A 13,743-nucleotide genomic window follows, 5' to 3' on the forward strand; every position below is an offset into this window, starting at 1 on the left:
GTAAAATCATATCCACGGGGATATTTAACTGACCTTAGAAGATCAGTAGATTCTACGGTGTACAAGATCTGCCAAATATTCCTTTTGATCAGCTGGATATGGCATTGGAATTGAGAGGCAGGGAATGGTGCATGCAAACAAGAAGCAAGGCTATTACTTAAGAAGAGCGAGAGAGCCAGCAAACCTCCAGCTAACAATGTTAACCTTAAATCACTGTAAACTAGCAATTATATGGGATTATTATTAATCATTTATTTTACTATAGCACCCAAATGCTTCAGTCATTGTGACGAGTGCTTTTCAAACACAGATGAAGAAATGAGAAATCCTGGTTCCACTGAAGTCAATAAAATTCCCATTGACTTCAGTAGGGCCAGATTTTTGGTCCATGGCTACTGAAAGCACAAATATATACCCTTTTATTTTTATAAGGATGAAGTTATTGCACACATTTTTGGAACATTAATGTCCACAATTATTGCAATATATATAAAATTAGCATGTGGGCTTTTTTTTTTATTGCAGTAATTGTTCCCTGACGGCTGCTTACCACTTCATTTTTCTCTAATACTGCATTTAATTCACTCGGTTAATATTACATGTTTTCAAAGAGGGAAATACTAATATCATGACAAAAATAAAGATTTGTAAATTCTCATTGCTTTTAAAAAAAGGTTATTGCATATATTTCTGATTAAGGAATATACATTAAATTCACCTCTGTATGCCTCAGTTTCCCCAGCTTTAAGATGTGGATCATGATACTGACCTCATTGGTAAAGCACTTTGAGACCTATTGATGAAAAGTGCTAGTGCTATATAAGATCTAGGTGTTATTATTAATCATATCAGAAATATGCTTGCAACATAAGAAATTCTGCAGCATTCATGAGAAGACTAAGAACATCTTTAGAATACCACTTCTAGAGAACCAGATTCTTCTAAAAGATTTCTACAGGCAGGCTGCCAAGTTTGAAAGTGCAGCCACTGAGATATATTTCTTTTTACTTGGGGCTCATTAGCAAGAAGCAGCTGCTAGTTCATTCAGTATTAATGTCATCCATAATGAAAAACACCCACTTGTGGGAAGAGGTGAATTTGGAGAGAATTATAAAAAAGGACTCTGCACCAAATTGCACCATATCAATCTGACTGGTTGAATTGTAACAAGACACACATTTTGTGAACCCTTAAAGCAATCAGTATAAAAGTAGTAAGATTGTACATGCGCCTGATTCTGCATTCTGTAGCTAGACTACAAGTGCTTTGCTTGATAATGATGCTAAATAAAAAGTGAAGCGCATTTCTGTTTGTATAACTTTGAAACCTAAGCTATGTAGATATACTACTTTCCTTGCCTATGAAAACTAGCCAGTTTCTGCTGCTGCTTGAAAGTTTTTTGCCTTGGGAAATATTTGAAAAGGTGTTCAAAGTCCCTCATCCCCAATTATTCTGCACTCCTGAAAGTGTAGGAGAAGCTCCCCTTCCATGTTTTCTTTCCTTTTACTTAAAAAAGGGAGGGGAGCTGGTGCATAGGTGAGGAAAAATAATCATTTTCAATACAGAGTTGCAAAGAAGAGAATCAAGTGTCTGATCCTTGCCGAGGAGCAGTATTGGTGCATTAAATTACTATGTTTTGCTGAAATATACATATAAGTAGCATGCTAAAGACAGGAGATTGGAGAAGAATCAACAGGGTGGATAAAGAAAATATAACTATGAGGCGCTGTTTATAATAGTAGGAAATACATGGATTTACTAAGTGTATACAAATTTCAGATCAAAGCTACAGATTTTATTTTTTACAAAACAAGATAGAATTACCTTTGTTCTTGAACATGTCAGTGGTGATTAAACAATGAAGAATAAGAATGGATGATTCAGGGGTTTTTCACTGTTAGATCCCTAGTCTGAATGTAATCCAGAAGAGTTCTAGCATTGGTATCTAGAAAATGCATTACTCCTCATGGCTGTTAGGTGATCTACATGGAATGAATTTGTGGACTCAGTCCATTTCTGAGTGCACAGATGTTTACCACAAAAGCCACTACTACAATTGCCACTGGTTTGAAGTCTGAGTAGAGAGGTCAAGAACTGAATACTTAAGGAAACGCAACTATTTTTTGTACCGCGAGAGGTATTCCCTCTAGAATGTAACTGAAGCACATTTTTGGAGTATTGTGGGAGAAATTTAGATTCCCAGTGTCCATGCTGTGTTTGGTATGTGGATAAATAAATGACTTCTGTGACTAATGCAGTAAATGTGGTACCTGTCATATGCTCTGAGATAATAAAAAGGCTGAAAGATCAGATAGTCCAATACCAAAAAAAAAAAAAAAAAGCCCCTGACAACTTATTTTTTTCTCCTAAAAACAGATTAATATTTAAAAATGTTAGTTTCTGGGACAACGTCCTTTGGATATTAGTGTATGTGCTGGGTCTCATCTCCACCTCCCCCATCCCACTTTCCAAAATTATATAGATATTTTTCTGCTGCCCTATTGATGTTTAAAAAAAATCATTTCAACAAGCCACAAAGGAACTAATTTCCCTCTACAGGGGAAACTGACTAGGCATAAAAGTCTGTCAAATACACAAAGTTAACAAACTGAATTGATTTATTTATATACACATTTGCTAGCATGTTTCACTTATAGTAATCTTATGGGTTACTTGTAATAGAGTAGATACAATATTCACAAACTAAAATGTGATTTTTAAGTTGACTGTGTCTCTTAAACAGCTATGTTATTCAAATTCCATCTGTTATATTCCATTTAGTTTTCTTCTTCATTTATTCTTGCCATTCCTTTCAACTTACCGTCTGCCACATGGCCATCCAACACTCTTCTTTCATTGTGTTTGAGCTGCAGTGGTAAGCATTTGACTTCTAACTGTTAATTTAAGGCAAAATTCCCCAGCTGTCCACCCTCCCTCTACCACAGAGGTTTCATTTCAGAGAGAGTGCAAATAGCTTAGCAGAAGTTGTTAAAAAAGAATGTAAAAAGAAGGGCAAAAATACCCTCCTCCATTGCTGAAGTGGATTTTCTCATTAATTTGCCAATGAGTCCAGTGCATGCTTGGGGAGGCAAAAATTGCCTAATTATGTTTCTCACTGCAAGTATTTTGACTGGTCTTGGTTTTGTATCCACTCAGATTTTGTGTGTTGCCTGCCTTTCTGCACCTTTTTATATTAGTTTCAAGAGGGAGGAGGATGAACTTGAAGGTAGAAATCTGAGTGCAGCTCCCAGTGACACATTTTGGTGTTCTCAGCTTCACCCACGTGACAAGCATATTTGCATTCAAAACAAGAAGTGCATACTGAAGGGAAAAAGAGGCTTTGTGGGTGTTACAAAGAAAACCTTAGAGAATTAACTGAAAAGGTGTTGTAATTATATCAGTAGATACCGGGCTTGCTTTTTAACTCTAAAATATTCATGGGTATTCCTTTAGGGCCAGTCCATCAACATCATTTTTTCCTTGATACTCTGTCAGCAGTTCCACTGCTTCCACTCTATCTAGGGTTATCATGACACCCTTCAAATGTAAATATCTGGCTGGTTCACATCCCTCACCTCGGCAATAGTGAGACTGAGTGGTCTTCCCTACTGCCTCTCCTCCCTCCAATCAAAGTACCATAGGGTGAGGGTCAATATTATTTACTATATCCAAGATGTAAAATCCTTTGCAATTCTGACCCCTGCTTTTATCCAAGCTGGTGCTTTTATCCAAGACGTGATCAGAGCAGCATTTCTAGCCCCTGCCTTCAAGCAAGACATGAAAATGAAGGCTGAAAAAATGAGTTCTATCTAACAAAGGATTAGTTAAAATATATTGGATTGGAGTTTCTTCCTTTTATTCTCTCAACATCTAAGTAAAAACACAACCCAAGGATACCCATATTTTATGAATTTAAAATATGTTGACTGACCTTTGCTATGGCTGTCTTCCTCACAACCCTCCAAATCTTTCTTCTCTTGCAACCAATAACCCTTTCAATACACTTCATCTTTCCCAACAGCTCATAGACTGTGTGGGCCAGAATTTTAAAGGTATTTAGGCCCCTAAAGATGCAGATTGGTGCCTAGTGGGATTTTCAAAAGTGCCTTGTTGAAAATCTGGCCTTTGTCTCCTCTTCCCTTGGAAGCTCCCCTATCATGGAAGATTTCAAGGACATCATTTCCTGCTGGGTCTTGGGTCCTGCTAAATGTATATCTGGGATGTTCAATACACTCTAGGGTTCATTGTCCCAAAGCACAGGACATTTAAACAGTGTAGCCATGATCAAGAAGAGAAGGTTCACAGGCAAGGGATGTGACTTTGGAAGAAAGAGACCTGGAGCACTTGAGAGATATGGAAAGTGCCTGTTGGAGGTAGAAGGGCTGTGCAGTTAAGGGCAACCACAGAGCTTACTGTTGGAAAGTGAGAGAGCCTTAAGCGTTCTGGACAAACTCCCTATGGGTGAATCCTTGTTTAATCTGACTATTTGAGAATAGACAATCATTATAGGATTGTCTAATTGGGGTATTTGTAGCTATTTGTTATCTGTATTCTAAGTAAGTACAATGATCCAAATCAGCTCATGTGGTCAGGGAACATTACCATGCTATACCTTAAAACCAAGATGTCTAGTGTAGTTATAATCTAAATTTATGCTCCAGCCACCACAGCATTTTGTGCTATCTTGGACATTTACAACAATCAGATTATAGAAAAGAAAAACAAATAAAAGTCTGCCAGTAAAAAGTTATGGAGTTCTGAGCAGACCATGGCTTGATCATTTTCAGTGTTATGACCACAGCAAATATACTTAGATATTTCCATTTCAATGCATATATATTTCAAAAAAATATTAATTAAGCAAACTATATTTTAATGTTCAGCCACTGGAAATGAAGATGAATAGAAATGTGGCAGCTAGAACTAAAATGCCCATTATGTTCTTTTAGTTGCTATGGCTTGAAAATGGTCCATTCCAGTTATTGTGTTAACATATTTAGTATCTAGAATAGAATTCTGACATTATTAGAAACTATCCCTTGTCCTTGGACTAGGATATCCAGAAATTTCCATAGGTAAATTCTTGACTTCTACAGGCTATATCCACAGAATAGGAAAGGATATTTCAGAATAAAAAGCAGTGTGATATAGGTCAAAGGAAATAGGACTAGATTTACAAAGATGCAGATATGTGCCTAGTGGAATTTGCAAAAATGCCCACGTGAGTTAGATGCCTAACTCCTATTGACTCCCAGTGAGAGTTTGGAACCTAATGTGCTTAGGAGCTCTTGTGATTCTCTCCTCCTGCCCCTCTTCCCCCCGAAAAGAGCTATATCTAGTCCTATATAACAGTGATATTATCTCTAGGGTTTTAAAGGCATGTGGATTCCCATTTTCCTAAATTCTTGAGGTTTCGTCCCTATTTCTGAATGTTTCAGTCCCAGCCAGACAGCTGAAACATGGATACCACCCTGCAGATTAGACCTTTGAGAACAGCAGGGGCATAGGGAAAAGAAAGCGGAAGGAGTTAAGAAAAAGGAGGCCAGCCAGTCATCCCCTCCCTCGGGAAAACAGTAACATTTTTTTTCCAAAAATGGAGCTCACTTTCTCCTCAGCTACTATGGTTTCTTGTCTCTTCCCTTTCCTGATAAGTAGGGAGTCCTGCGGACTTAGTCTGATGCAGTCTAAGAACATGACTCCAGCCAAGGCCCCAGCCCAGCCTGCCTCCTGCACTCTTGTCCAGACCACAGGGAAATGGATCATTCAATATATTCACATCACTCAGGCTCTAGCACAGTAAGCAAAAAACAGTTGGGAAGTTTGAATTCACAGGATTTTATATTTTTCATCACAGTCACTTGAATGTTCTGTGAAAATAGTACAACATTACTTGTATTTGCAGTTTATAGATATAGATATAAATGGGGAAAATGTTTTCTACACACAGAGATCATCTTATGATCTAGACCCCGAGGGTTCCTTTCCCTGGAAAGTTTTGACCTAATTACCAAGTTTGGTGTTCCTGTTCATATTATACTTGTTCCATCCCTCTTTTGATTTCCCATGACAGAGAAGTGCCGCTATTTACTATGCATTGCATAATAAAGTGTTACTTTATCAATTTGAAATGTGCCGCTGGGCAACTTCATTGAGTGTTTTTTTATGTATTTATTTATTTTGATTAGTTTAAGTAAAAGGTGGATAACAAGGAAGAGAGATTGACAGAGAAGAAAAGATGTAGAGAAGAAAATCTTGATGCAGAAATGTAGTTTTTAAGATAAAAATACAACAAAGAAATAAGGAGCCAACTTATTCCCCTCTACTTTACACTGATTGGGTGTATCTTGTTTTGGGGGCACAGACTGGGGAGCACCTGCCCCACTGCCAATCATTTCGTGGCACTCTTCTGTTTGAATTTTATGGGGTTGTTGCTCAATGAGATTTAAAGGGTCTGGAGGTTTAAGGAGCCATGGAAGAACCTCTCTCTGGTGCATTCTTCTCGACAGGTGGCAGCAGGTATCTGAATGGATTTCTACACCTATGTTAATTTTTCTAGAAGCAACACACCTTCAGCTTTGCATTTGCCTCCTGCCCCAGTTAGAGATGTGATTCTATGCTGGTGCTAGGTGGCTAGCCAATGACAGCCCAGTTCCTGCAGGTACCAGGCTACTGGAGGGAGAAGAGTCAAGAGGAGCAGAATGTGGCCCATTCTTATTGTTTCTCTACAGTATAGCTATGGCCTCCTCTCTATTTCCTGTCTGTGTCATGAATGATTAACTTAACAGAGCTGTAGCAGCTCCACAGAAGGTAACCTTCTATGGGGCGGCCCAGAATTAATTGTATGGGGAGACTGCCTCTGTTGCAACCTCCTCAAACACCACCCCATCCTGAAGGAGATAATTAGATGGAAACATCGTATGGTGAATACAGTGGTCTTCCCTTACCTTTCTCTCTCCCTCCCACAGGTACTCCCAAGAAAGGGTTTGATTCAAGGCCTTTGCTGTTAGCAAGAACTAGGTGTGCATGTGATAGTTAAGATTTATCCGTATACAACAGTTCCTAGCACAATGAGCACCTGATTCCTAATGAGGGTCCCTATGACAATACAATTAATTAAATAATACAAAAGCAGTCTAGGGGATTTAGACACATATTTTCTATGAAAATAAAAAGACAGATATATATTTAAATTCCCTACATTCCTTTAAGAATCTCAGCCTGTTTTCATACATCATAATTTCTGGAAATTGTTAAAGCTTCAAAGTTAGCATAGTTCTAAAGGGTAAGAAAAAAGGAAAATAAAAGAGGAATAGAAGAGATAAGAAAGACAAAACCAATCAGAGCTAGGAAAATTGCTTCTGACTAAAGAAAGGGAAATAGAATAATTACAACTTTTAAAACAATATATAAAATGAAGATTAAAGGAAAACAGATGAAATAGCAAATATTAAAAAAATATTTATACTTTGTGTTTTTAACAGAGAAGAACATGTAACTCTAATTAAAAAAGCTGTGAAACACAGGAAGTATATGGTAATTTATTTGAGGCCAAGAATATTTTTGCATTTACATATCTTTAAAGCTCTTTAAAGGTTGTTTCGCAAACCCACTAAGACAAACTTTGCTCATTTCTCTTCTGAACTCTTTATTTTCTCTTTCTCCTTCTTAAGGAAGTAGAATCATTGCAGTTGTTGCCCATTCTTAGGCCTGGTCTACAGTACATGGTTATTTTGGAATTAGCTGAGTTACTTCGAAATAAAACTGATTCCGTCCACACAACCAAACCAGGGTTTTTTTTATATAAAGGGCTCTTTAATCCGATTTCTGTACTCCACCTCGGCAAGTGGAATAGAGCTAAATCGAGATCGTAGTTCCGGGTTACAGGTACTGTGGACGCAATTCGACATTATTGGCCTCTGGGAGCTATCCCAGAATGCTCCCTTGTGACTGCTCTAGACAACACTCTCAACTCCGATGCACTAGCCAGGTAGGCAGTAAAAGCCCCGGGAACTTTTGAATTTCCTGTTTGGTCACCATCAGCACAGTCCACCATCATAGGTGACCATGCAGAGTCCACGATCACAAGACACCACGCAGTCCCGGATTCGCAGATGAACTCCAGCATGGTCCAAACAGGAGGTACTGGATCTCATCGCATGTTGGGGAGACGAATCTGTTATGGCAGAACTACGTTCCAGAAAAGAAAATGCAAATACGTATGCTAAAGTCTCCAGGGCCATGACGGAAAGAGGCTACTCCAGGGACACAGAGCAGTGTCGTACAAAAATCAAGGAGCTCAGGCAAGCGTACCAAAAAGCCAGAGAGGCGAACGGGTGCTCTGGGTTGCTCCATACATGTTGCTTCTACCATGAGCTGCATAGAATTATGGGGGGTGAGGCCACCACTATCCCACCACTGTCCGTGGACACCTGCAAGGGGGGAGTTGCACGAAGCGAGGAGGATGAGTTTTTGGAGGATGAAGAGGAGGAGGAGGAGGAGGAGGACAGTGCACAGGCAGCAAGTGGGGAATCTGTTTTCCCCCCTAGCCAGGAACTATTCTTAGTGCTTGAGCCAATAGCCTCCCCCTACTCCCAAGGCATGCTCCCGGACCATGACCCTAGAGAAGGCACTTCTGGTGAATGAGAGCTTGATCGGAGCCACGTGGTGTGGGGTGGGGGAATACCCAGCCGCGCTGGGCTGTTCGCCTTCAGTTTAAAGGACTCATCCCTGCTCAGAGCCCCATCGGAGCCACGCGGTGGGTGTGGGGTGTGTGTAGGAGGGTGTTGTGTGAAGCGATCATGCCAGGGAGCCTGCAGGCCCCCCTTTAATATGGCAAACCCACCAGGCATTGCTTACTATGGGAAAGGGGGCCCAGCAGTTTGAAAGCATTGAAATGAATGCAGAAGAAGCAGAACCCCTCGTACCCCTAGGACTTACCATGGCTGCCTGCAAGCTGAATTCTGTTGCCCGACTGCATGTGTTGGCTTACTCACACCAAAGTGGCAGGCCCTTCAGTATAAGAGGCAAAATGAGACCTTGTACAGAAAGAACATGTGCTGTGTACTATGAATTGCCTGTTTCACTGAGAAAGAGTGTCCCCTTTGTTCTCTAAAATATATCTTTTAAAATACAACCCTCCCTTTTTCTCCTCCCGCACTTACAAATGTTTCAACGCAGCCCCTATCTACTCCATCCCAGAGGCTGGTACAGATTGGAAGGCAGAAAAAACGAACTCAGGACGACATGTTTGCCAAGATCATGCAGTCCTCCCACACTGATAGGGCCCAGCTGAATGCGTGGAGGCAAACAATTGGGGAGTTGCCTAAAGTGTTACATGAATATGAAGAGAGGAGGGACGTGCACGATGAGAGCAGGCAGGATGCTACGGTCAAGCTCATGGGGGAGCAAACTGACATGCTCTGCTGTAAGGTGGATCTAATGCGGGAAAGGCAGCAAGACCACAGACTGCCGCTGCAGCCCCTGTATAACCGCCCTCCTTCCTCCCCAAGTTCCATAGCCTCCTCACCCAGAAGCCCAAGAACACAGGGGAGGGTGCGGGAGGCTACGGAGACCCACAGAGTCAACCCCAGAGGACTGCACAAGTAGCAGAAAGCTGGCATATCTGAAATTTTGATTTTGGTTTCTGGACTTGTCCTTCCCTCCTTCTCCACCCCCCTAACCCAATACCACCACCCCTCCCCATCTAGCGTCCGATTTCTCCCAATGTTTTGTGCAACAAATAATAAAGAACAGTTTTTAAACAATTGTGACTTTATTTCTTTTTATATATATATGGGGCGAGTAACTTTAAAAGAAACAAACACAACTGTCACACTGTACCCTGGCCAGTCATGAAACTGGCTTTCAAAGCGTCTCTGATATGCAGCGCGCCCTGCTGCACTTTTCTAATCGCCCTGTTGTCTGGCTGTGCGAAACTGGCCGCCAGGCGAGTTGCCTCAACCTCCCACCCCGCCATAAACGTCTCCCCATTACTCTCACAGATATTGTGGAGCATGCAGCAAGCAGCAATTACAATTGGAATATTCGTTGTGGTGAGATCTAACCGAGTCAGTAAACTGCTCCAGCGCGCTTTCAAACGTCCAAAAGCACATTCTACCACCATTCTGCACTTGCTCAGCCTATAGTTGAACTGCTCCTTACTACTGTCCAGAGTGCCTGTCTACGGCTTCATGAGCCATGGCATTAAGGGGTAGGCTGGGTCTCCAAGCATAACTATAGGCATTTCAACATCCCTAACAGTAATTTTCTGGTGTGGGAAGTAAGTCCCTTCCTACAGCTCTTCAAACAGACCAGAGTTCCTGAAGATGCAAGCATCATGCACCTTTCCTGGCCATTCCACGCTGATGTTGGTGAAACATCCCTTGTAATCCACCAGTGCTTGCAGCACCATGGAACAGTACCCCTTGTGGTTTATGTACTGGCTGCCCTGGTGTTCCGGGGCCAGGATAGGGATATGCGTTCCATCTATCGCCCTGCCGCAGTTAGGCAACCCCAGTGCATTAAAGCCATCCACAATGGTCTGCACATTTCCCAAAGTCACTACCCTTGATAGCAGCTGGTCAATGATTGCATTGGCTACTTGCAGCACAGCAGCCCCCACAGTAGATTTGCCCACTCCAAACTGATTCCCGACTGATCAGTAGCTGTCGGGCGTTGCAAACTTCCATGGCCACTCGCTTCTCAACTGTGAGGGCTGCTCTCATTTTGGTGTCCCTGGACTTCAGGGAAGGGGACAGCAAGTCACAAAGTTCCATGAAAGTGGCCCTACGCATACGAAAGTTTCTCAGCCACTGGGAATCATCCCATAACTGCAACACTATCTGGTCCCACCACTCTGTGCTTGTTTCCCAGGCCCAGAATCGGTGTTCCATGGCATGAACCTGGCCCAACGCCGTCATGATCTCCCAAACGCCACACGCTGTGCTTCTAGGAATGTCTGTCCATGTCCTCATCAGTATAGTAATCGCGTTGTTGTCGCTTCCTCGCCCGGTTTTGCAGGTACTGCACATACTGCTGGATAATGCGCCAGGTATTTACAATGGTCAAAACTGCAGCGGAGATCTGATCAGGCTCCATGGCTATGGCGCCTGCATGGGTAATCCTGGAAAAAGGACGCGAAACATAGGAGAGCAGAGTGGCAGTGGAAGAGGTGCTGTTCGGTTCACGATAGCCAAAAAAAGGTGGGAAATGGTTGTCTTCTGTAGCTTTCATGGAGGTGGGAGCCCAGGACAGACAACATAGAGAAGCTCGGAAGCGTGGCAATAGCAGGACGGCAGAGTTGGCGGCGGAAGCTGTGCTGCTCGGTTCACGATGGCCCAGCAGAGTGGGCAGTGGAAGCATTCTATGAGGAAGAGAAAGAGTAGATACTAGAGATTACATAGGAAGACAAGAGGAAATGTGAGGTGGATTCATGGTAGTAGGAGAGCAGCGGTGCACCGTCTGCTGAAAGCAGTATGGTGTCTGCACGCCAAAAAGGTGCAAAACGATTGTCTGCTGTAGCTTTCACAAAGGGAGGAGCGACTGACGACACACACCCAGAAATACCTGCGAGAATGTTTTTGCCCCATCATGCACTGTGAGCTTAACCCAGAATTACAATGGGCGGCGAGGACTGCGGGAACTGTGGGATAGCTACCCACAGTGCATCGCTCCGACATTCGATGCTAGCCTTGGTACTGTGGACGCACTCCTCCAGATTAATGTGCTTTAGTGGGGACACAGAAGACTGAATGTATAAAATCGCTTCCGAAAATTCAAAATAGAATAATTTTGAAATAATTTCGTACTGTAGACATACCCTTAGTGACTATTACAAGTAGAGAACTAAGTTTGTCCCTTCCTTGATCTTAGGCAAGTATGAAAATCTTCTGTGCCCCCAATACCTTATTTCCTTCATAGGCCAGCAGTTATGCACTATAGGGGTTAACTGTGAAAATTTAACTTTCTCTCCTTTCTACAGATACACACTCACACTATACAGCAAACTGGCATTTTCATTCTCATCATATCTCCAGCAAAGTATAGAATACTGACAATTCTACTGCCCCTTAGACAGGAAATATTAAAGCTGTATGTGTAATCTTATTGATACTAAACTGGGAGGAGTGGTAGATACGCTGGAGGGGAGGGATAGGATACAGAAGGACCTAGACCAATTGGAAGATTGGGCCAAAAGGAATCTGATGAGGTTCAATAAGGATAAGTGCAGGGTCCTGCACTTAGGACGGAAGAACCCAATGCACAGCTACAGACTAGGGACCGAATGGCTAGGCAGCAGTTCTGCGGAAAAGGACCTAGGGGTGACAGTGGACGAGAAGCTGGATATGAGTCAGCAGTGTGCCCTTGTTGCCAAGAAGGCCAATGGCATTTTGGGATGTATAAGTAGGGGCATAGCGAGCAGATCGAGGGACGTGATCGTTCCCCTCTATTCGACATTGGTGAGGCCTCATCTGGAGTACTGTGTCCAGTTTTGGGCCCCACACTTCAAGAAGGATGTGGATAAATTGGAGAGAGTCCAGCGAAGGGCAACAAAAATGATTAGGGGACTGGAACACATGAGTTATGAGGAGAGGCTGAGGGAACTGGGATTGTTTAGCCTGCAGAAGAGAAGAATGAGGGGGGATTTGATAGCTGCTTTCAACTACCTGAAAGGGGGTTCCAAAGAGGATGGCTCTAGACTGTTCTCAATGGTAGCAGATGACAGAACGAGGAGTAATGGTCTCAAGTTGCAGTGGGGGAGGTTTAGATTGGATATTAGGAAAAACTTTTTCACTAAGAGGGTGGTGAAACACTGGAATGCGTTACCTAGGGAGGTGGTAGAATCTCCTTCCTTAGAGGTTTTTAAGGTCAGGCTTGACAAAGCCCTGGCTGGGATGATTTAACTGGGAATTGGTCCTGCTTTGAGCAGGGGGTTGGACTAGATGACCTTCTGGGGTCCCTTCCAACCCTGATATTCTATGATTCTATGATTCTATGATTTTATTGTCTCTACTGGCTTGCCTTAAATGTACTTCTAAAATAATCTCATTAGTACTCATTTCAGACTGAAGGATAAAGCATGAATGGCAGAAGTAGGTGTAATCTTGTTTCTAAAACCACCTTTTATGGTTGTGACCTGTGAAGCATGAAGTGGCATATTTAAGTGGTGAGGTGGATATGATGAATAGATTTCAAATAGTTTTGCAGTCAGTGACAGATATGTGTTCACTGTAAATTAATGCAGTAAAGACTTTAAAATGTTAGTGGGTGAAACCAGACTTCAGCTAAAGAATGTGGGCTAAATTCTCGCATTAGTTATTCCTAGGGAAATCAATGAGTGTAATCAGGAGGAGAATTTGGCCAACACCGTCTTGTATCACTAATGATTTTTCTTCCATCTATTTCCATTTCCTCTTCTCTATTTCCATTGTTTCTTTTTTTTCTTTCCTCCTCTTTTCCTGCTCAGTATCAGAGATAAACAATATGGTATAAAAGAGGACAGTGCCAAAGGGACTGTGTACAAACTCACAGCTCCCTGTGTAACATTTATGCAACTATTCAATAGGCAAATTAGCTTACTTGTATATAATTTGTATTTAACCCCAAACATCACTTAATGGTCAACACATCCTGACCCAAATAGTGGTGGGTGTAGGACATGGAGCTGCACTAAATGTGGGTAGAAGGATGGGTGCTGGGATTGATGGGTGGGAGGATACTGGATGGTGTCTGGGACGCTCATTT

General features: G+C 42.1%; 2 protein-coding genes across 7 annotated transcripts in view; one reads left to right on the forward strand and one right to left on the reverse strand.

Annotated features, from left to right (window-relative positions):
* The window catches only part of LOC140914936 (uncharacterized), a 136,574-nt gene that overhangs the window by 19,732 nt on the left and 103,099 nt on the right, over nucleotides 1-13,743 (reverse strand). The gene's annotated exons all lie outside the window — the stretch shown is intronic.
* Nucleotides 11,113-13,743, forward strand: part of TCERG1L (transcription elongation regulator 1 like) — a 327,913-nt gene continuing 325,282 nt past the window's right edge. The window contains 1 exon segment of the mRNA XM_073354780.1: nucleotides 11,113-11,201. Coding sequence (XP_073210881.1) covers nucleotides 11,113-11,201 — 89 coding nt within the window.

This window comes from Lepidochelys kempii, chromosome 7 (genome assembly GCF_965140265.1).
Source record: "Lepidochelys kempii isolate rLepKem1 chromosome 7, rLepKem1.hap2, whole genome shotgun sequence".
Classification (NCBI taxonomy): Eukaryota; Metazoa; Chordata; order Testudines; family Cheloniidae; genus Lepidochelys; species Lepidochelys kempii.